This window comes from Alexandromys fortis, unplaced genomic scaffold (assembly GCF_014885135.2).
Source record: "Alexandromys fortis isolate MF-2015 unplaced genomic scaffold, M_Fortis_MF-2015_v1.1 scaffold_16, whole genome shotgun sequence".
NCBI classification, from domain to species: domain Eukaryota; kingdom Metazoa; phylum Chordata; class Mammalia; order Rodentia; family Cricetidae; genus Alexandromys; species Alexandromys fortis.
The window spans coordinates 7,332,153-7,355,727 of record NW_026067893.1 but is presented as its reverse complement, the minus strand read 5'-3'; the positions used below and the strand labels follow the sequence as shown (position 1 = coordinate 7,355,727).

The 23,575-nt window shown below is 46.3% G+C and overlaps 1 protein-coding gene across 5 annotated transcripts in view; it reads left to right on the top strand.

Annotated features, from left to right (window-relative positions):
* Mxi1 (MAX interactor 1, dimerization protein) overlaps positions 1-23,575 on the top strand; it is a 60,524-nt gene that overhangs the window by 8,411 nt on the left and 28,538 nt on the right. For 2 of the 5 annotated variants that reach the window (XM_050148253.1, XM_050148244.1), the window contains exon 2: positions 11,930-12,062. In XM_050148253.1, coding sequence (XP_050004210.1) covers positions 11,930-12,062 — 133 coding nt within the window. Of the gene's footprint in view, positions 1-10,270; positions 10,528-11,024; positions 11,212-11,929; positions 12,063-23,575 lie in introns of those variants that run through there. The other 3 variants (XM_050148260.1, XM_050148276.1, XM_050148266.1) reach the window with 3 other exon arrangements.

Below are 23,575 nucleotides of genomic sequence, written 5' to 3'. Positions count from 1 at the left end.
GAGACCGGGCCACAGACAGAGCCCCAAACAGCTTTTGTTTTACAGGCCAGGTGCTGGTAAAACCAGCACTTCTCAAGCCTGCCTTACTGAGCCCAGGGTGTGTCTGGTTATTGCAAAGGTCATTGCCACATTCTCAGCAGTCTTTCAAAATGAAGCTAATTTGACTTTGCTGGACTGAGAGAAATGTTTTCTCTCATAGATGAGGGGTGGTGGGGAAGGAAACAACAGGCTGATGACAGTGAAGGTCACTCCAAGCCTTAACTGGAGGAGGAAAATTCCAGTCTTTCCGAGGGGACCGGGTGGGGTGCAGTTCCAGACTCAGAGTGGCAGAAGAGAAAGAAGTGGGGGAGAGAGGAGAGAGAAAGGGCTCAGAGCGATGGGCACCTGCCCCTGGGATCCTGAGCTAGAGGCTCGGATCCTGAGCTAGAGGCTCAGTCTTTGCTTCCTCATCTTAGCAGGATGCTGGGCTGGGCCCCTCGTTTGAGAAACACTGAGAAAGTTCAGGTGAGTTCTTAAGCAACAAGTCTCCAGGAAACACGTAGACACAGAACCCCTTTCAAAATAGTTTAGGCCAGAGAAATTCCTCTTAAAGGCTTTTATTTTATTTGTACTTTCTTTGTAGACCAGGCTAGCCTTGAACTCACAGAGCTCCACTTGCCTCTGCCTACAGAGTGCTGGGACTAAGGGCGTGTGTCATCATTGCTTAAAGGCTTTTGGGCTAAGACACTGAGCTACGCTGTGGACCAGAATCGCCCTAAGTCAGTTATGTGCGTTCATTCATTCATTCGTTAAACTGCTGCCTGTGGAGCTCACGTTCGCCTTCCTTTTGGCGTGGTGCTAGGAGAGCAGAGTGCAGTTGTCACCGCCCTGTGCTGGGTACTCTATTTCGGTGTCAGGATTAGAAAATTTAGTTACGTTTTTTTTTTTGGGGGGGGGAGTCTCATATAGCCCAGGCTAGCCATGTGAATAAAGACGACCTTGAGCTTCTGATTAACCTGCCTTTTCCTTCTAGTGCTGGGGATCCTAGGCATGCGCCACCATGTCCGGTGTATGGGTGCTGGGGATCAAACACAGGCTTCACGCAGGGGAGGCAAGGACTCCACACGCTGAGCCACGTGTCTCAGAAACTCAGCTGTCTCAATGTGAACCCCAGCAGTGGGTACAATGCTGAGTTGGTATTTGTGTATTTGGCTCTATCCCCCATTATGAACAGAATAAAAACTCATCTAGGGGTTCCAAAAGGCATCCCCGTGTTCAATCCCAGCATTTGGAAGGTAGAAGCAATTGGGTCTCTGAGTTCAAGGCCAGCCTGGTCTACAGAGCAAGTTCCAGGACAGCCAGGGCAACACAGGGAAACCCTGTCACGGTGTGTGTGTGTGTGTGTATGTGTGTGTGTGTGTGTGTGTGTGTGTGTGTGTGTGTGTGTAAGAAAGGAGTTCCTCCCTACCTGCTGCACCCTAGCCCCCCCCCCCCAATCAAACATTTAAAAAGCCTTGTTTTTGTACTTTTAACGTCAACAGATCCGATGGGCCCTTCTGCACTCGGAGAACATTGCCACCAGGTCACAATACCCAGCCCACTGCCCAGATAGCATGCCCTTGGCCACCAAGCTCCAGTGTCTTCTAAGGAATCAAAGCCCTGCAGAATTAGAAAGATAAGCACGCTGTCCTGGGGGAGGACGAGATTAGGAGGTTCTAATTTAGACCAAAAGGGAGAGATTTGGGCTATCTGGCATTTGAAATGGTTTACTTGTATATTTATTGTCATTGCAAGGACACAGGAATGAAGATGATTTGGGAGTTTCAACAGACAGGCTATTGTTTTAAAGTAGAGGGCAGGCCCAGGCGATGGGTGGCAAACAGGAGCTGCTGTTGTCCTTGTTTTAACTTGACAGGGGCCAGATCTCCATAATGACTCCCACAGCAACCTGACCGTTCCTGCCATGTCTCTTAGTCCCTTAAGTTCTGATTGCCTTGTGTACAACTTCCCTTCATCCTTTTGGACCAGCCATGAAATCCAGCTTCATGCAAAAAAAAAAAATATCTAAACCTGTCAGGAGCTAAACTCCGTGCTTGGTGCTCAGAGAGGGAAACATGCCGGCTTTCCAGGTCAGGGGCCTATCCCAGTTCAAATATTAGCCAGATAGAAACCAATACCCAATTCTAGTCTGTCTCCTGGGAGTCTGGTAACCAGTCCCCAAGAGAGCTGCTGGCAAGCGCAGCCTCCTCTCTGTTCTCCAGAGGAATGGTGCTAATGCCCCCTTTTACTGGGCATTTACTGTGTGCCAGCACAGTGCTAAGGGCTCGATATTAAATCCTCGCGAGCATCCAATAAGCAGGTGCTGTAATTACCTTCATTTTTATAGCTGCCCAGGGCTTCAGCCTTAGCCAGGCTGGCTCACTTTCCCAAGCCCACACGCTAACAGTGGTGGGCCTGCGCTTAAACCCACTGTTCTTCCTTTGGGGTTTGGGGAGAACCTGGGGGAGCCTGACGTTAACAAGAGGCAAGACCTGGAGCCTGGGGTGTTGGTGGGACAGGCTGAAGGCTCCAGGAAGACTGCTCCCTTGAGTGACTTCCTTTTCTCCGCACTCATCCTAGAGTGGAGAGAAGCAGCCAGGGTTTTTCCAGCATTGACACAGAGGCCATTCCCTGGAGACTGATGGTCTGGGGTGTTTTTGCTTACTCGCTTAGGCCACCTTGCCAGCACCCTCTGAGAAACTCACCCGACCAGTAGGGCACCTGCGGTGCTACAGGCTGGCTCTCAGGGCTGCGGATCCACACCCTGTCAGGCTCCAAGACTTCCTGGGACGCCCCAGCTTGTAGGACATCTGGGCTGGCGGTGCTTGCTGAGAAGGCAAGCGAGGAAGGCAGTGTGGATTTCTGAGAGGAGCTTGAAGTCCCAGTTGCTGCCGGACAGTGTGGGCCAGCTGGTTCCTGTCAGCAGCGTAGGTCCAACCCCTCCTGTCCTGAGCAGGGCTCTAGAGACAGGAGTGGTGTTAAATATAACTGGGTTCATGTCACTCACATGTGAAAGTCCTTCCATGGTTTATTTGCTGCCTCACTTAGGATAAAATCCAAACTCCTTGCCCTAACTTTCATCCTTGCTTTTCAGAGTATAGAGAGATCTCTAGGACAGGGCGATGAGCCTCCCAGACCCCATGCCACCTGCTAAGTCAGAAGCTGCATTTACCATGGTTCTTTGTCATTCGTTGATCCCTTATCCCCCTTGCCGTACTTTACAGTTTTACTTGCTTCTCCTCCGTCTGTCTGCCTAGACTACAAGCACCCTGAGGAGAGGGAACAAGCTCAGTTTGTTCATCAGTGCATAGCACGAGGTGGATATCTAGGGAATATTTGCTGGATTAATGATGAATTTTCTGAGCTAACTTTTAAGAGGAACACCACTGCGCCTGTCGTGGAGGTCTGCAGCTATCATCCCAGCACCCGGGAAGCGGAGGAAGGAGGGTGTTAGAAGATCCACCTTCGAATCTAGTTACTGCCTGTGTTGCTTTCTGGGCCTCATCTGTCACACAGGAATCTCAGAGATGTGCTGCCTGTTAACCGGGCAGACTGAAGAGGCCTCACAGTGCATGGTTTGTGGTGGTTTGAATTAAAATGGCCCTGCAGGCTCTTAGGTAGTAGAGGAAGGATAAGGATGCTTGGCCTTGGTGGAGTAGGTGTGGCCTTGTGGGAGGAAGTGTGTCACTGGGGGTGGGCTTTGAAGTTTCAAATGCTCAAGCCAGGCGCAATGTCACTGTCTCTTCTTGCTGCCTGCAGATGCAGGTGTAGAACTCTCGGCCACCTCTACAGCACCATATCTGCCTGCACACAACCGTGCATCCTGCCACGACAAGGATGATGGACTAAGGCTCTGACACTGTATGCCAACCCCGACGAAATGCTTTCCTATATAAAGTACTGTGGTCACGGTGTCTCTTCACATCTAAAGAACAGTGACGGAAATACAGTTACAGGGCGGCAAGTTGGTAAATGGATTCATTTTGTTCTAGGCTCTGTGGAGATTCCTAACATTCTAGAGTCAAGGTTGGAGCTTGAAGTGGGGGTGAGGTGACATCATGGCTCTCTTCAGATGAGCCAAGAGCCTGTGTTTTATTGTAGATGCTGCACCTGAGGCTGAGCCCGAAGATCTGAAGAGAAGGGGCCAGGCAGGGGGCTAGGCGTGTGACTTAGTGCCCAGGGCGTGCTGGGGCCTACTGTGACCCTTCACCAGTCTGTGCCACCAGGAAAGGGGTGGTGGTACCCACAGAGGGCAGGGAGAAGGGCCACTCCAGGCTAGCCTCCTCAAAGGACCATGGCAAGAACTTGAACCCTGCCTTTAGCAGTGGGGTTGGCCTCTGGCATATTTTTAGTTTCTGGTTTAGTTTATTTGTTTGAGGCAGGGCCTTGCTACACGGCCCTTCTGGCCTGGAACTGCCATGTAGACCAGTCTGGCTTCAAGAATTCACAGAGACATGCCTGCTTCTGTCTTTCGGAATTAATTCTGGATTAAAAGCGTTTCCCAAGACACTCAGCTCTTTTTATGATTTCACTTCGTTTATTTATTATTTTTTGAAGGTTCTAAAATCAAGCTGCTTCTAGCTGGGGTTGGGGAGACAGTAGATGACAGCCTGCTGCACAACCTTAGACCCAGGGGCTGCACGCTCATGTAAAAGTCTGCATGGTTGCAACTCCAGTACTGAGTGACTGCAGGAAGAGACAGGAGGATTGCTGGTTTGGTTGGTCATTCAGCTTGGCTGAAAAACAGCAACCTCCAGGTTCTGTAGGAGACCTTGTCTCAAGAAGACATAGCACAGAGGAATAAGGCAGGATACTCAGTCTTCCTCCGACCTTGGACTGGGCAGGCGTGTACATGCACATGTGTGAACACCACACACACGCACACACATTAATAGGAAGTTAATTTAAAAAAACAAACAGGGGAAAAAAGGATCTTTGTACTAGCAAAACCTGAAAAATGAGTTAGCCTGGTAAGGTGGTAGAGGCCTGCAATCCCAGAACTTGGGAAGGTGGAGGCAGGGGGGGGGGGATCAAGGACTTCGAGGTCATCCTTGTAGTGAGTTTGAGGCTAGCCTGTGCTAAATTAGACCCTGTCTTAAAACAAAACAAAAATTACAATTTATTTATTTATTTTCGCGATGTTAGGGATTGAATCCAGGATCTCAGGCAGGCTAGGCAGTCTCTCACCCCTGAGCCACACCCCAGCCTTTTTCTAGTTTATTCCTGTTCTTGAATATAGGTGAAAAATTCTAAGTAAAGCACAAATTATAGGTTTGAGAAGGGCTCCGGGAAAAAAAAATACCGTCCCATGGTTGACCAGGTCGCATGCACAGGCATCACTGACATCATGAGATCATACGTGGCTGCAAAAACAAATTACAGGCGATTATGTGACACTCGAGACAAAGATGAGGTCTTGAGAACAGGACTCGGGAGGCTTTGCAAAGGAAGGCGGCTGCATTACTCAGCAGGGACCTGGGGGTAGAAACTGTGTCCTTAGAGAGGGAGCCGAGGTCAGGTCTGAGGCTTGCCATCGTCACCGGTGGGAAAGCAGCTGACAGACACCTTTCTTTAGGGAAAAATGAGCCTTCAACAGGAAAACAAAGCAGATTTGGGTTGCTTTCAGATCCTTTAAAAATGTAACTTAACCGTGACATTTACAGGATTGAGATGGGGGGGTGGTCCCCACAGGCCTAAAAGATCTGAAAACTTACTTTCCTTTAGAGAGAGTGTGTGTCCTTTCTCCTTTCTTTGACACGTGTGTCAATCCGAAAAGAAAATTCTAGAGAGAAGAAGGGAGCATCTTAAGACCTTGGTTTCAACTCTTTCCCCACCAGTATGCTGGCTGTGTGGCTTTGGCATGTTGGCATACTTCACTGAGCCTGGATGTTCTAAACTGAAAAAAAAAATGGACTCTAGCGCTGAGAAATCAGTTTAGTGATAGAAACTTCCAGGACTCAAACTATGAAACATTTTTGGGGAACATTCACTTGGCATCAATCTACCAAAACCCTTTTGAGTTCCTTACCCCTCCCTATGATGGCCCCCACCAAGGTTGGGTTTGAGGTGTGTTCTCTGTGGTGAGCAAACTTAGACGTGCACATTAGCAGAATCCTGCAATGCAGACTTATTGGATCCAAATGAGAGAGAGAGAGAGAGAGAGAGAGAGAGAGAGAGAGAGAGAGAGAGAGAGAGAGAGAGAAGGAGGAAGACGAGCTTAGTACACCAATACAATCACCAAAATAGGCAGCCGTAATAAGGGCCATTTAATAAAATATAAAAAGCCCTTTTCTAAGGTAAGAGATGGATCAGGGTGGAGGTCAAATGCAGCTGTTTGAGCCTTTGCCAGTCGTCTGATCTTGCCAGAAACACTGGAGTTAAAAGCAACAAACTTCCAGATTCAGCGATCTGGGATTAACCACCGCCTCCTCTGCCGCTACCCCCTCCCCGACCTCTCTGCCGCTACCCCCTCCCCGACCTCTCCGTTTCTCCCCAGCCTGGGCACCTGGGTCGCTTGGTGCTTTCCATGTGGTTGGGAAGTCAGCCGGCAGCCCTGGCGACTGGAGCCCTGGGAGATGGCAGCCACCTCTCGGGCTTAGCATTACGTCATCCCTTTAGACCCAAATTTATCTCGGCTGCACACAGCCCCGCTGCTCCGAGCTGCCGGTGACTTGAGAGCTTATGCACTGAGTTAGACAAGGCTGACTCACTGGACAGAGCCAAGATTTTCAGTAGCTCTTCACGTTTCTGGACCCTGGAGGGAAAGGAGGCTGCTCCTGTCATGTGGGAGTGGGTGTGTTGGTGTGTGTGCAAAAATGGGTAACTGTTCATGTAGTTGATTTCTAGGACCTCGGGATTTATGCTCCCCTGTCCGAACCTTGGTTATCTGACAGCCTTACCAATAATTGCTGCAAACTGTGCCTACACGGCAAACACTGTGCAGATTCCAAACCGAGCAACGCCAGTGGCCCCAACAACAATGACTACGGACTTGTAACTGAACTCCCCGGACTTTTCCTCCTTTCTGCATCCCAGCTGTCTGCCGAGACTATATGCTAATCAGCCTCCATGTGTGAGTTTGCAATGTATCCCTCGGGAACTGACATCTACCAAACTGTACCCGGGGAGTGGAGGAGCAGGAAAGGCCCTAAGAGTGAAGAACTAGGCCTGCTTCTTCTGAGGCCGACTGAGCCCATCCACTCTCAATTGTGGTAGAGCTGGGGGACTTTTGCTATTTTCAAATCAAGAGGAAGAGAGACAGAGATAAGAGGATGGCAGAGCTCTGTGAGTTCGAGGCCAGCCTGTCTACAAGAGCTAGTTCCAGGACAGGCTCCAAAGCTTCAAACCCTGTCACCAAAAATCAAAAAAAAAAAAAAAAAAAAAAAAGCAACCCGTGTCTTCCAATTTTCCCAACCATGTTTGTAGTGCAAATTGGCTGCATCTGAACAAAAGCAACACCGTGGCTGCCTCTGGGCTCCCCCTAGCTAAGCTGAGGGGGGTATACGGATTGCAGTCTCTTTAATTGCGCCTGGAAAAGGCTGGAGATTTCTGTACACATGTCAGCCCACTGACACCGTTGCCAGGGCTCCTTTGCCTTTGGTGACTCGTGTGGCTTTCCACCCCTTGTCAGCCTCATAGTCAGTGCTCTAGGCTAGTTCATGTGGTATCAACTGTGACATACATACATCCAGCCTTTTCCCCTATTCTTCCCTTGGGCTTTATAATTTAATCTATGGAATCAAAGCCATTTTCAATCTGTGGACATTTTCAGGTTTTACTGTGTTTCTTGATTGCTTGCTACACAGGCTTTCCTGTCACTGGGCACAGTACACCATCTCTTGCTATCAAAGTGACTTAAATTCCCAGGCCTTGGAATTTAGAGTTGAAAACTTTAAGGGGTTCTGCAAGTGGTAAAAGTGAACTTTTAAGCCCATAATCTTTCTTTTCTCTGTCCCCCACGCCCCACATGGTTTCACAATATAACCCTTGTTGGCTAGGAACTCACTAACTCACTAGGTAGACCAGGCTAGTCTCGGACTCACAGAGATCTATCTGCCTCTGCCTCCCGAGAGCTAGAACTAACGGCGTGCACCACCACACCTGGCCCTTAACCTTATATTTTTCTTTATTTTCAACTAATAGGTGTTCTGAATGAGTGATACGTGTTTTTTTTTGAGACAGGTTCTCTCTTGGCTGTTGTGGAACTCACTATGGAGACTAGGCAGGCTTCCAACTATAGACACGCGCCGCACACATGCACACATGCACAGAATTTCTTCCTACCTCTATCCAGTAATGCCCTTGGCTGGGGATGAAGGGCGGCTGTTACCAGTGTGCAGTGGGAAAACCCATATGATCTATCCCACAGCTGGAAAAGCACAGACCTTCTTTAAAGTCTAGAAAAGTCCCCCTGCCCCACTGTGGCTTGAGAACACCTGCTCCTTTTGGAGCTCACTGAAATTGATGAACATCTATTTCTTAAATGTTGTGCCAAGTGCAATATTTAAAAGGGCCTGTGACCTCCCTGGGGGTACCACTCATGAAGAAGGAGGAGGAGGGGAAGGAAGCAGAGAGAGGGAAAAGGAGGAAGAGGGAGGGAGAAAAACCAAGTAGAGGAGAGAGGACATTACAATCAGCACAGAACACATAATGTTTTTGAGAGGGGAAGCGACCCATCCCAAGATGTATCTTTTGCAGTAGCCGTAACAGGACCACAAGGAAGGGCGCATCGTCTCCTTACCAAGAGGAGCAGGAGAACAAAGTCGGAGTGAGACAGGTTGTGGCTGGTTTCCACAGCTCCGGCTTGCTCCCAGAGTGTGCAGCACTTCCGCCATCTTGTCTTTTTTTCCTCTCCCCTGGAGAGTTCTCAGCTGGCATGGTTTTGTCTCAGGGGACATGTGGCAGTATCTGGAGGCATTTTTGGTTGTCAAGGGGTGGTGGTGTGCTACTGGCATCTAGTGGGTAGAGCCTACGTATGCTCTGGGCATCCAACAATGCACGGAACAGACCGTGGCTTCCAGGAGGAACCATCACATCCAAAGCATCAATAATGTCAAGGCTGAGACATCTCTTAGACAAAGGGCTTGGAAAAGAGGGTAGTGGTTAAGATCAGTGAGTGGCTGCTTTTCAGTGTGCCCCCTGCTTTTTGTTTTTCTCTTTGGTTTTTTGAGACAGGGATTCTCTGTGTAGCCCTGGCTGTCCTGTGGAACTCACTCTGTAGATCAGGATGACCTCTTGAGTGCTGGGATTAAAGCTGTGTGCCACCAGGCCAGCTCTCCTTGCTTGTTCAAGTCCCTGCTGTCAGTTTCCTTAAGAGGAGACCATGGAAGGAGCAGCCATTATCCTAGCTTCTGTTCACTGAGTGCCTAGAATGCACCTAGTGATGGAATTATTCCATTTAGACTTCACAAGGAAGCTTACTAAATATGTATGTTTCCTGGGAACAAACTCCATGTCTGTTTCTCTCAGTACTATATATATGAAGTCTGGTTCAGTGCCAGGCACGCTTTGACCTCAACACCATGCATAGTTGGAAGACTTTAAACCCATTTTATATAGGGGGAAAAGGAAGCTTGAGGAGTCCAGCCAGAGCTCCGGTGCCAATACTAAATCTTTATGTCCTTTCCTTGTAGCATCAGAATAGGTTTCTGTCTTAAAAACACTAATGAGACACCGAGTAAGAATCCAGTCCACAAAGAAAAGAGATTAGGAAACCTTTTCGTCAGTGTCGCACCGGAGGGGGAGGACCGCATGGACGTCCTCTCTGGCTCTCATAAAATGATCTCATGTTTCTGAACAGCAATTTTTGCTTCTCAAGTGTATATGTGACGCAGCCTTTGCAGATATGCTTTAGTGAGTGAGGAAACCGAGGCACTAAGTGCCACGAGTAAGCAGTAGATAGAGGACAGATTCAGTTAAAAAATGGATGCTCTAGGCCTTGAGCACCAGCTAAGAAATGAGTCTCCTTGGGAACAGACCCAAAGCTCAACCAACTCTTTTCCTCAGAAGCAAAGTCACTTAAGTTTAGTCTGTCCATCCTTGAACGAGAAAACGAAAGCCAAAGAGAGACTACATCTCCCAGAGGCCATCGCGAAGTCCTCCAGGCGCAGGCGCACTGAGGCGGCCCGTGTCCCTAGACTCCTGACGTGCAGTGGCGGGGGCTGGACTACATTTCCCAGGAGGCATCGGGAAGGGGCGGGCGGGGGTGGTCCTCGCCGCTGCTCTGGTCCCTCCCCCGTGCTCGCGCGGAGAAGTAAACAAACCGCGCGCGGGCTGCAGGCTACGCGGCGGGCGCGGCGGGCACGGCTGGGGCGGCGGAGAGCGCGCCGAGCCGGGGCCGAGCTGGCCCGCCCGCCCGCCGCACATGTCCCGGAGTGTCGTGGGACTGTAGCCGTCTGTGGCGCCTCCTATCGGAGGGGAGCGGGAGCGCGGAGCCCATGGAGCGGGTGCGAATGATCAACGTGCAGCGCCTGCTGGAGGCCGCCGAGTTTTTGGAGCGCAGGGAGCGAGGTAACGGCTGGGCGCCGTCGCTTCGGGCCCCGCGCGGGGAGTGCTGCGCGGCTGGTGAGGGGAGGTAGTGCGCGCGTGTGTGGAAGTGCTAGCACCGGTGAGGGGAGGTACGCGCCCGCGCGCGGGGAGAGGGGCACGCGCGTGTGGTAAGGCGTGTGCACGTGTGCGTGGTGCGCGCGCGCGGAAGTCCACGAGCGCGGGTGGAGAGGTGGGCGCGCTGGGAAGGAGGTTTGCTCGGGAGTGCAGGTGAGTTCCCGAGTGGACGCGTGGGAGACGCGAGCGAGCGAGGGCCGGCAGGTGCGCGTGCGTGCCTGCGGCGTGAGCGGGAGCTTGGGCGGGGGAGGGGGATATGGGGGAGGACCCGAGGAGAGGGCGGAGGGCGCTGGACCTGAGCTCTGGTAACTTGAGACCAGTGGGTGGGAGCTGGGGAGGTGTGGATGCAGGAGGTGCGGGGGGCGGGGCCTGCGCGAGCCCCGGGCGGAAAATGTCCCCAGAAGAGCGGCTGGGCTGCGGGAGGCCGGACGTGCAGTGAGGTGGAGACCGGAGGGAAAATAGAGAAACTGGGGTATTGGGGCGTGAAGAGCAGCATTGCTGTCGTCAGGAGAGAGGGAGTCCTTCGTAAGACTTGGTGAGCGAAAGAGTTGAGGTACGCAAAAATGTGGAGCCTGCAGAGGAAGTGAAGAGGTGAGAGTCAAGCGAAGGGATTTTTTGTTTGTTAAAAGGCCAGTGAAATCTTTTGGGGTTGTACGGGTAACTGGTGTTTGAAACTGGGACTTTTAAAAAGAATCCTTGGTGCTGGAGAGATGGCTCAGCCGCTAAGAGTCCTTGTTGCTGTAATGGGGACTCAGGTCCAGTTCCCAGCACTCAGGTAGGGCAGCCCTCAATGGCCTGTGGCTTCAGTTCCAGATGTCCCGTTTCTGCGGGCTTCCAGAGAACATGCGTACATATGGTACACATACATAGACTCCTGCACGCTTATATACACATAAAAAATGAGATCCCACCTTTTTAAAGGAATTCTTGGATGGAAAGGTTTTAGAGAGGAGGAGGGAATTTGTTTTAGAAGCTGTATTGGTATCTCTTGGCAGCGGGTTGGTCTGCCTGTGCTTCCAGATTGACGTCCAGACAATGAATTTGTTCCTTAGGGTAGGGTCTTGTCTTAACTCAGGCCAGCCTTGGGACTCAGGATCTTCTTGTCTGGGCCTCCTGGGATTAAAGGAATGTACAGACATTGGCTAAACACTGGGATTTTATCTTCTAATCAGAAAGAGTAGAAACATTTTACTTTTTTTTTTTAACTTTCAAAAAAACAAAAAGGTGTTGTTACAGGACCTTGAATTTTAGATCCATGGATTTGGCTGTCTGTATTCTTCTTACACCTTTCTCTCCTTGCTGTTTTTAGAGTGTGAACATGGTTACGCCTCATCGTTCCCCTCCATGCCGAGCCCCCGGCTACAGCATTCAAAGCCCCCACGGAGGTTGAGCCGGGCACAGAAACACAGCAATGGGAGCAGCACTACCAGCACTGCCAACAGGTAGCGGTTTGGGGCGTCTAGGGAACGAGAGTGAAGGAGCCAGACTCCAGGACGAGCCCTGTTCACCGCTGTCCCTCTGATACCAACTCCAGGGCGCCGCCCCCTAATGGGGATTTCTCTGTAATGAAATGCAGAAACCATACCCTGGCTTTGTATGGAAAAAAAACGCAGGGCAATCTTAAAAAGGCAATTAAAATGTCCTTGCTGGTGTGGTTACAGTGTCCCCATCTCCAGCCTAGAGGACAGGGAATTGAGGCTGTGCCCATGCTTGTAGCCACATGCTAAGAGTGATGTTGGACCAGTTTTCATTTTTCTTTCCAAGTTTATGATAGCCCAAGAAGAATTCTTAAAAATCAGAAGTAGCCCTGGCGACATAGAAAAGAGAGTCAAGGCTTTGTTAAAGAAATAAAAATATTTAGATGTGTTAGTGGGCCTTGTCTGGTAGATAAGGGGGGGGGGGGGAGACCGTGCAGTGCAACATTTGAGTCTTCTTTCGTGGAAACTGGTTGGGAAGGAGGATTTAAAGCAAAGAATACCAAGATTGCTATCCTCGGACAGATTTTTTTCCCCCCCAGAACATTCTTGTCTACAGGAGCTGAGACATAAGTGACTTCCCCCTTTTTGGTTAGCATCTGGCTGACTCTTCAGAATTTTGGTTCCAGAGAGCCAGTAAATCCCAAGGATTTGTGTTGATATACAGTTTTTAAGAAACCTTTCTTAAGAGAAGGGTATTTTTCCGTTGCTAAGAGGGAAGTTAAATGAAACCTTTCTCGTCCTGTAAACATTGTCTAGAGATTAAAAAGAATGATGCATTTGGCTGGGGTTGGATCCCTACAGGTCCCTGAGGCTCTGGGGAGCTCCAGCCAGGTGGTTTGGGTTGAGGAGGTGACACAGTAACATCGAAGCTAAAAGAAGCTAAAAGGCAGAAAACCCTAGGTTCCTGTAGATAACAGTTGCAGGTCCCTGAATTTTGACATCCTTGAGACAAAGCTGAATTTATTTCCCTCCCTCTGTTCACACCTTTAGAGCAGCATGTTCTCTCAAGACTGATATTTTTAAAATTAATTTTCTTAACTATAAAAATAGCCCTTTGTCTAATATGCTATATTTATTTATGAGTCTAGATGATCTCTTGTGGTATATGTTCATGATATGCACACATATGTGTGTTAAATATATAATGATAAATGTTTAGAACATGTATTTGATTGTCTTTGTAATTTTTTGGTTACACTGTTAGGAATTGAGATGTATCCAGGAATGTATCTTTTAATCCATGTGTAGATTTGTCGTAGTTACTTTTCTATTCCTGTGACAAACACCACAACCAAGGCAACTTACAGAAGAGTTTGTTGGGTGCTCTCTTACTGTTTCAGAGGGTGAGTCTGTGACCATTATGGTGGGGAGTGTGGTAGCAGGCAGGCAAGCTGAGAGCTTGCATCAAGGCAGAGAGAGAGACAGACAGGCATTTAGACAGAGTGCCTGACTAGGATGGTAGGGGCTTTTGAGAGCCTGCCCCCAGTGACACACCTCCTCCACTAAAGCCACATCTCTTACCCCTTCCCAACTGGGACCGAGCATTTGAATATTTGTGCCTTTGGGGGCCATGCTCATTCAGACCACCACAGGATTTAAAGGAAAAGTAAGAGGATTTTGGTTTTTTTTTTTTTGACATTTATGGAAAGAGTGCCATTTAGGAAACTGGGCCTGGGTTCTGTCTTGTTAGAAGTGTTTGGATTCTGTCTTCTAGAAGTCAGATCTTTGACCTCATTGCACGTCTCTTCCAGCCCTTACTGTTTTCATCTGTAAAATAAGGTGTATTAGATACTCACCAGGTTCTTCCCCGCTCAGTTTTGATTGACAGTTTCAGAACCTGGTTTCTGTTGGTAATTAGATGTATCACCTCATTATTACACATGTGGCGTTTTTTACTAACAGTTCATGGGCAGCAGAGACATTCATGAGACAGGCAGTTCTAGATTTTACTAATTGCAGTTCTTTAATTTGAAGGTTTTGGTCCCTTATTTTATTTTTTACATTTAACACTGGGCTAACCTTGGGTTTGACTAAGATTTTCATTCCTGTTCCTGTTACTAGGATTTTTTCTTTTTCTTCTTTTGGTTTTTCGAGTCAGGGTTTCTCTCTAGCTTTGGAGTCTGTTCTGGAATTCACTCTGTAGACCAGGCTAGCCTCAAATTCACAGAGATCCGCCTGTCTCTGTCTCCTGAGAGCTGGGATTAAAGGTGTGCGCCACCACCACCTGGCAGGATTCTTATATATGAAGCCACAGTGTTAATTATTGTGTCTTAGCATAACATGTCAGATACATTGTAAAACTATAGGCATTTTAGGGTTCTGGTAATGTTCAAGGAAAAATATATTTACCCTGCACCACTTAAAACCAAGGCTTTTTGTTTGTTTGTTTTGTTTTTATATCTGTTTTGTTTTTTGGTTTTTCAATACAGAGTTTCTCTGGGTAGCCCTGGCTGCCCTGGAACTCATTTTGTAGACCAGGCTGGCCTCAAACTCAGAGAGATCTGCTTGCTTTTGTCTCCCGAGTGCTGGCATTAAAGGTGTGTGCCACCACTCCCCTGTGAGAAATATATTTTTTTCATGGGAACATAAATAACAAGCAAACAAGAAAAAGAAATTGATTTTTTTGTTTTGTATTTTTCGAGACAGGATTTAGAAATTGATAATATATTATCTTAAGGTAGGTCTAGGCCTATGCATGTTAGGTGAAGGTCTGTGATGGAGAACTAGTTTATTAAAGCAAAACGCTAGAAATTATTTATTAGTCATTTGTATAAATTTTCTGGTCCATGGAAATAGGGGAGCTAAATATAAATTTCTGATAGCAGGTATTTTGGACTTGGTCTGTTTATGATGGTCAGTGTGGTCTGTTTATGATGGTCAGTGTAAGCTTCTTGTCATCCTCAGGCTTACTATGAGCATGAATAGATTCTTATTTATACTGGTTCTATAAAACAAAGATGATGTATTGAAATTCCTGTTTATACCCTCAAGTGAGAGACCAGAGTGTGTATATGACACTATTTCCTGTTCAGTCATCTGTGTAGAAGTTGTCCCTTTTTGTAGCTTAAACATTGATAACCTTTCCTTTTTTATCATGTTTGTCCCTGGGGAATGAACCCTTCGCTTGCGCCTGCTAGCTAAGTACCCTGCCACCGAGCTGTACCCCCAGCCCAGCGCTGATGCCTTATGTTACCAGTGTTTCCACACTGTCTGTCAGGAAGCAATATTGTTTTCTGATATTGTAGCATCTTAGAGATACAGTGACTGCCTTTCCCCCCTGATGTTCTCAGGTATACTGTGATGTTCCTGACACAGAATGTTACTCTGTAAATTTATGTTTGGAGTTACTTGACTCATGACATAAATTTTCTCTTCCCCTTCCCCATAAGTCTTGAAATCATATTTTTACAGAAGTACAAAGGAGAGAAAATGAATTATATAATGTGATATTATAAATATGTACCTTGCAAATGCTAGAAGTTTTATCTGGCAGTTGGGAGGTAGGACCTATAATATATAATTATTTTTTAAATACATCCTTGATTTTGCTGTAATCTTGGTCATACCTTTTTGGCACATGTCCTAAAATTGAACTTACTACTTAACTGCTGTTAGGGAAACTTGTTGCAATCGATGTCTACATGGGAACAACAAAGCTCAGAATCTCAGCATGGCTGTTTGGTCTTACAACTGAGAAAAATCTCAAGATTTGTCATTTTTAAAGCTCTGCTAAATGAGCCATGGCTTAGGTGTCATACTGACTTATTTTTAAGTATTTCTTAAATACATCGTCTTTTCTCTTGACTTTACTAAAACTTGTTGCATAAGTTCTAATTGGTCTTAATAATAAAAACCCGGAGCCAGATATCGGGGTAAATGCTGAAAGATCAGAGAGACAAAGGAGCAAGCCACAGCCAACTCTTACCCTGCTAACTCCTCAGCTGAAAAAAGGACCAAGCTCCTGTCTCCTCCTGCCTTATATTCCTCTCTCTACCCAGCCATATCACTTTCTGTCTGGACAGACCTCCAGACTTGTATGGTTAAGTAGTGGCTAGCTCTGCCCTCTGGTCTTCAGGTAGGCTTTGTATGTTAGAGCACAAACAAAATATCACAAGAACTCTTGTAGTCTCAGCCATTGTCTGCCCCCCAACAACTGGTCACCTCCTCCCTGGTCTGGTGCGCTTGGAACTATCATTCTCATGAATTACATTGGCTGGCTTTCTTTCAGTGCCTTTAACATACCATGTTTCCTTCTATTCCAAGGAAGTAGAAGTATTCTGTTCCGTGTTGGTAATCATTTTTCCTCCCTCCTTGCCAAATTATCTTCAGTGTAGTCATAACTTCCTCCGGGAAGCTATTCTTAATCTGCTGTAGTAGATCAGGTCTCCTTCAGACAGGGTTTCGTGTTGTGTAAGGTGGTGTCAAGCTTGCTTTGAGGCCCAGGCTGTCTTTGAACTCCTGATTCCCTCGCCTCCGTCTCCCAAGTACTGAGATTACAGGTGTGGGCCAGCATGCTTGGCAGTAGATCAGACCTTTATATATTCCATGCCACCGCTGCTTTTCTTTTATAATACCCATTGTACTGTAGGAATACCGTCATCTACTTGTTTCTGATATTTGTAGCCCATTTGTTGGGCTAAGACATTTCATAAGGACAAGGTCTGAGTGTCTTCTGCTGTTTTCTTTTTCCTTCTGTGTGAACTAGGGTCTCATGGAAGGCAAGATGTCTCACCTCCCACATGCTTCTGAGATTATAGGTGTGTACTATTAGCCTGGCTTCTGTTGTGACATTTATCTCTACTACCTGGCAACACGTAGTAGGTGTTACTCAAAGTATGGAAGATTGTCACACTCCAGGGGGACAGCTTATAAGGAAACGGGGTGTTTCTTGTGCCAGGTACCATATTAGACTGGAAGGAAGAACAATCTAAGAGAATGCAACGCCTGCTCGGCAAATTCTTGTACGATTGTGTTGTCAGAAATGTTAAGGGTAATACATTTAGAAAGGTAAACAAAGGGAAGTAGGTGAGGATGGAAAGGCTTCCCATATGAGACAAGTGTACCGGTCTTCTAAATCAAGTGTGTTCCTGTAGACTGCAGAGTGTTACATTTCATTTTAGAGAGCACTCGCTGTCATCCCATGTCATGAAAATGCTATCAGAAGAGCTGTCGATGGCTGGCAGCAGCGCGGATGTGAACCTGTGACACATACGTGGTCCTTGCCTTGTCACTGTCTGGAGGTGAGCTGGGAAGAAGTCTTCAGCCAGTTCAGGCTTGAACTTTGAGTCGGTGTGTGATCTCTCTATTACCACGTGGATGTTTGAGAATGCGGAAGCACCAGTAGTGTTCCAGCTGCCCCTGCTAAGATAAAGGAAGATTTTACAAAACCCGTCAGGTTTTTTTGTGCTTGTAGGGTTTGGTTTAACATTCTTTAACACAAAGACGTTCTTTGTTCGTCTTAACTTAGAAAGATTGATTGTATTTTCTATTTTCACCTTTATTCCCTTTTGATTGTCTTCAAGAGTTTGTAATTTTTGACAAAGTAGGATGCCTTTTTCTGTTTGTTTTTGTTTTTTTGGAGATGGGAGTCTCATTAAGTAGCCCGAGCTAACCTGAAACTCAGTAGACCAGGCTGGCCTCCAAGTCACAGAGATCCACCTGCCGCTACCTCCTCAGTGCTGGATTAAAGGCCCGGCACCTTTTTTTTTTTTTTTTTAAAAAAAAAAAAGATTCTTTAGTGTGTGTTTTTTAAATGTAGGTGTTTTATCTCCATGTATATCTCTGAATCACATGTGTGCAGTGTCATGGAAGCCAGATGAGGATGTTGGATCTCTTGGAACTGGAGTTAAACTGTTTTGATCCACCCTGCGGACCAGCACTTATTTTTAAAGGATAGTCACAGAGGATTTTTCTCAGTGGTAGTAACTTGAGTGGTTTATCTTTAAGAATGTTTCTGATGTTTGGAGAATTGTGTGGAGACTCATTTTTATGAAATTCCTTTTCCAGTTTTTGTGTTTTTCATATTAAAAACAGTTTCTGGGTCTTAGTACTGTAGAAAACTTGTAGAGCAAAATTGCAGACTATTAGCAGTTAAATTCTTCATGATGCTGACGGCATTCTTTAGTACCTCCTGCATGGTGAGTAACAAACAGGTCCTTTGAAAGATGTTTTGTGGTACTGTCTTCCACCAAAACTGAGTTAAAGGAAAAATTCTCAAGAATTATGTGTCTCACACTAAACGAACTTAGATTTCCATTCAGGGCTTCATTGAAGCCCAGGCTTGCTCATAGGTTTTGAAGACTTGAAAGATTTTTTTGTATGTCAGTAGACACATGACGTGGAACTCCTTACGTCTTAAGGTAATTCTTGGTTTTATCTGTTACAGTTCTCTCCTTTAAATACATGTGGCCACAAGATGCTGTAAGTGATTAGCTATGGCACAGATAGTGATTAAGGTTAATAATGGGGACAGTGCCTCCCCCAGACATTACGATAACAGATAAAGCCGAGTGCCGGGTTTAGGTAACTCTTTGAGTTGTTGATCATGAGGTCCATAGGTCCCCAGCATTACAAGCTCTTCCATTGCTCTTGGTTACTCTTCAGAACTTAGAGCTGAAGACATCACAAGCTTGAGACATAGGACATGAAGAGATCAAGCAGGTACAGACCTAAAAGCTTCTTCTCGACTGGTTAGCTTTCATGGAGCTACAAGGTTCAACACATGCCAGCTACCAGGGGAGAAAGGTTACTTGCAGTCTCACCCAGCTGTGAATCTTGTGAGCTGCAATAATGCCGGCCTAATACAAGATGCCCACCTGTATAGTGGAGGCACAGATGTCACTGAAGTAACAAATCACTTTTTTTTGCCTGGAGATTAAAGCGCACTCCAAAAGATGGAGTGTATGCCCGGTACTGTCCTATGTGACTGGGTAGGTCATAGACCCAAGGAGAGAACCTAGGACTATTACTCTGCCAAATGGACATCATATTAAACCTGTAAGATTAATTCATTCATCTTTCAACCCTCATCGAAGACGCTTCATTTTATAGTAGATGGTGATTAATACAGAAACCTGCCCTGGCTGGTACCCGGAGAATAAAGAGGCGGAGCACTCAGCTCTAAATGTCTGTGTCACATGGCTTCCTCGCGAGACTCAGGAACCATCACAGAAGGGCGGGAATAAAGATTTTAAGCGGCAGAGCTAGTAGACGCCTGCAGGAAAATAGCATGTGAACTCTCACGGGCTGGGACTGCATGCAGAAGACCTGTACAGGATCAAGCCCGCCAAAATCCCAGCGAGGATGAAGGGGGGATCAGGAAGTCCCACCCCTCTCTGAGGATACCTGCTGTGGCAGGATGTCAGTTCTCTTGAGGGATTCTGGCTCTGAGGGGCTACTGACACACCAGTAGATACCTGTGCACATACATGTGGCAATAAATGGATTTAGTGAACATAAAATCTAAACAGTAAAAGCACACAGAATTGTTAGGGGATAACAGTGAAATTGGAGGGAGGTGATGGAGGTGGATTTGATCAGAACATACTATATACATATATGAATATTAAAACTTTTTTAATATCAAGCTGAGTTTGAAGACGTGTTCATAGTTGCAGCCTGATACACAGTTTGACTCTACTCCTGTCATACATAATGATTGTGGGTGTTTGTGTGTGTGTATACATATATGCAATGTCTAGAAACTACACAAAGAAAAACATCTTTTTCTGAAACTGACTTAGTTCAGTTAATAAAGATACCTACAGTTGCATCCATTTTTCTTCATGGTGACAAAGTCCTATTGTGCAACATTTTTCTCATGTTTGCATATCTGTGACATCTTCAGTTATTGTAGGTTTGTTGTTGTAGTTATTGTAGGTTTGTTTCGTGTGTAGTCTATTAAACCAGTTAGTTGTCTTTTGATGACATTCAAATAGTCTGAGGTGTTTTCTTGTCCTTCCAAGTGACTCAGGGGCTGAATTATGCTGCATGTACCTTGTATGGTAAACATGGAGACTTAAAACTGTGTCAAAGGGTGCATTCCTGTGGGTACAGAGGTGCATGCCCGTATTCCCAGCACCCGGAAGACTGAAGCAGGAGGATTGTGAATTTTAGGCCAGCTTTGTTTATGTAGTGAGACCCCATCTCAGAAATAAAACGGGGGAAAAAGGTAGGCTCCATCTTATAAAAATAGTAATAATTGTCACGTGCATGTAATATGCTAGCTGTGCATTTATAAAGTCCATGACATACGTTATCATCTCATTCCGATCTCAGAAAACTGTATAGAGGGTAATTGTTTTCTTCAGTTTGTTCTGACATAAGGATTGTATTTGTATTGTTTTCATGCGACATCCTAGGTAGAACTAGAGGAGGAAGTAAAGGCCCCGGACTTGTTTCTCCAGGATTAGCAAAGACTTTTTAGTAATAATTCACCTGAAAATTAAGACTTAGATCTAGATTTTCTGTGCCAGTGTTCCGAGGAAGTGGTCCATGGCTGATGTTTGTGATGCCATTTGAACCTTTATTTTATTTTCCAGTAACTATTGAAATTGCTAAATTTGATAAAGCCGTGGACTGTCTTGCATTCTGCATTTAATTAATGAACCAATCCAGTAAATCTTTGAAGACTCTAATAAGAGATTGTAAGGCCATGCATAGTAAGTTTGCCTTGATAGTAAGAAGAAACGTGAGTTTCCAGGCTAGTCCTGCCATCACATGACCTGTATAGAAACTCTGACGATGTGTTCTTATCACACCGAACGTGCTAATCTTAGTTTCTGTGTTTGATCTTACTCTGAGGCCCAGGCTGTGGTTGAACCTGAAGTGATTCTACTGCTTCAGCATCCCACATGCCGGGATGCCAGGCCTCCATCATCACACTTGGCAGCAGGGTTATCTCTTTCACATCTGCAGGTTGCCCAGTGTGTTGTCCTCTGAAGGCAGTGTCACAGTTTTGTTTTTGTTGCTGTGATGAAATGCCCTGAGAATCAGCTCGAGAGACGAGGTGTAGCCTGGCTCACAGTTCCGAGTTAGGCTCTGTCAGTGCACGAAAGACAGTGCAGGGCTTCAGACAGCTGACCCCATTGCATTTATCCCCAAGAAGTAGTGCAGAATGACCTCATGCCTGCATGGTAGTGTATAATAGTGCAGAATGGCCACGTGCCTGCATGGTAGTGTATAATAGTGCAGAATGGTCACGTGCCTGCATGCTAGTGTATAATAGTGCAGAATGGTCACGTGCCTGCATGCTAGTGTATAATAATAGTGCAGAATGGTCACGTGCCTGCATGGTAGTGTATAATAGTGCAGAATGGTCACGTGCCTGCATGGTAGTGTATAATAATAGTGCAGAATGGTCACGTGCCTGCATGGTAGTGCACAGTTCTCCATGTGTACACAGTTCAGGACCACCTTCCTAAGGAATGGTGTCTTCCACATTCAGGATGGGGCTCCCTGCCTCAGTTAACACAGTTAATAAACCTCTCACAGATATGCCCACAGGCCAGCCTAGGCTAGAGACCCCTCCTTTTCCAGGTGACTCTGCCTTGAGTCAGGTTAACTGTCCACATCGACCCTCACAGGGGTAATCACACAGAGAGCAGTTGGAGTGTCCACCAGCCAGTAGGTGGGCCAGGACAGGGGTAATCACACAGTGTGGGTTAATTTCTGTGCTGGTTGTAGGTTTTGTTATTAAGGGAAAACACAGTATGAGACTGTTCCCCACAAAAGTTTACAAAATTTAAATTTTGCCATCTTTAGTGTCTTTTACTGCCTTTTTCTCAAAAAAAAAATTATATATGCCTTTAAGTGGGAACATGGACAAAAATACTCTTTAAAAAAGTAAAAACTGGGTGTGGTCCATAAAACAGTAAATAGCAATAATATAATCAGTATACTTTGAAGTTTTGCTCCACTGATTCCCATAGTTCTCCTTGTCTACCCTTTTTGGATATAGGCATCAGAGACCCCTCACCCTACGATAGCTGCAGTTTTCTGGTGTGTGTGTGTGTGATGGACTTTAAGTTATCAATTAGAAGATATTCAGTTGTTTTCACAGATAATGTTTAGTTCATTGCGTAAGAGCAGCGTTCATTAGGTAGTTGACGGTTTAGAAGCAAATGAAACAAACAGTGTGGACTCATTAACTAAGCAGGCTATGTCGTCTCTGCGCTGGGACGGAGGCTGTTCTTTTCCTCTCTTGGCAGTGAGTTTATGCAGGTTCAGTTTTCTCGTCTGCTCTCCCACTGCACTGACTGTGCCCTAAACACTGAGGAGCTTGTGTTAGAGTTCTGTTGTAGTCTGAAACATGGGGATCTACTCACGTGAGATAGAAGTGCCTGTCCCAGTATGGGCCACACAGAAGGTCTCTCTTAAAATGATGTTATTGGCAAAGATCACCTGTGATTCGGTGCTGAACCAAAGATGTTTTTCTGTCTTTGGACGTTGATTCAGCAGAGAAGAGCCGTCTGAAAGGAAGAGCTGGCTGGCATTTGCTCTCAGAGCTGCGTCTCATTTGAAGGGGAGCATCAGCTAACCAAGAGGCTTTTCAGAGCGCCAGAACCTTGTGGAGAACTTGTGATTGAACGTTTCCTGACACATTGGGATGGCTTGGGCGGACCACAGGTTGTCACAGAAGCAAAAGGTTGTTTGGGAGTGTTGGTCTGCAGTAGATCAATTTACTCATTATTATTACTAACATCATCTGCACTATTTTCTGAGTGTGTATAATCAGACACCTTCGTCCCATACAGCTCATCCGAGGTTCATCCTTGTATCATTTAGTTACTCGTCTTTCAGTTTCTCTTTTCCTTGTAAGGATTATTTATTTCCAGGCAGATTTCATGTGTAACCGAACACCTGTCAATTTGTCTTACGCAGTATGCTTAACAGTGTTTAGAGTAATATATTTTTAGTTTTGTAAAAAAAAAAAATTACTATTGCTGGAGAGAGAGATGGTTTAGTGGTTGAGAGTGTCGGCTGTTTTCTCCGGAGCATCAAGGCTCAACGCCAAGCCCCATGTGCGGCTTACAACGGTCTAACTTTAGCGCCTGGGAATCCAATGCCGTTTCCTGGCCTCTAAGGGCACCAGGCACATGGGTGCTACACTGACATACATACAGGTAAAACACTCATACATGTAAAAACTTTTTTAAAAAGTTGCCTAGAGAGGGTGGTATGGTCTGTGATTGTAGTATTTGGGGGGCTAAGGCAGGTGGATCAGGAGTTTCAGGCCAGGCTGGGTTACCATGCCTCCAAACAATTTCCTGAATATGTACTATGTTCCCGGTGATTTTTGCATGTTTTTTCCCCTCTAATTCTCACTATAACCTGTTGTGGGACAAATGCTGGCCAAGGCATGATGATATTTGAATTTTACAAATTAGCCAACTGCAAACTAGGTTAAGTAACTTTTCCCAAGGCTGCACAGCTGGTGTGAGTGCCAGGCTTTTGTTGCCTGACACTGTGGGTGTGTG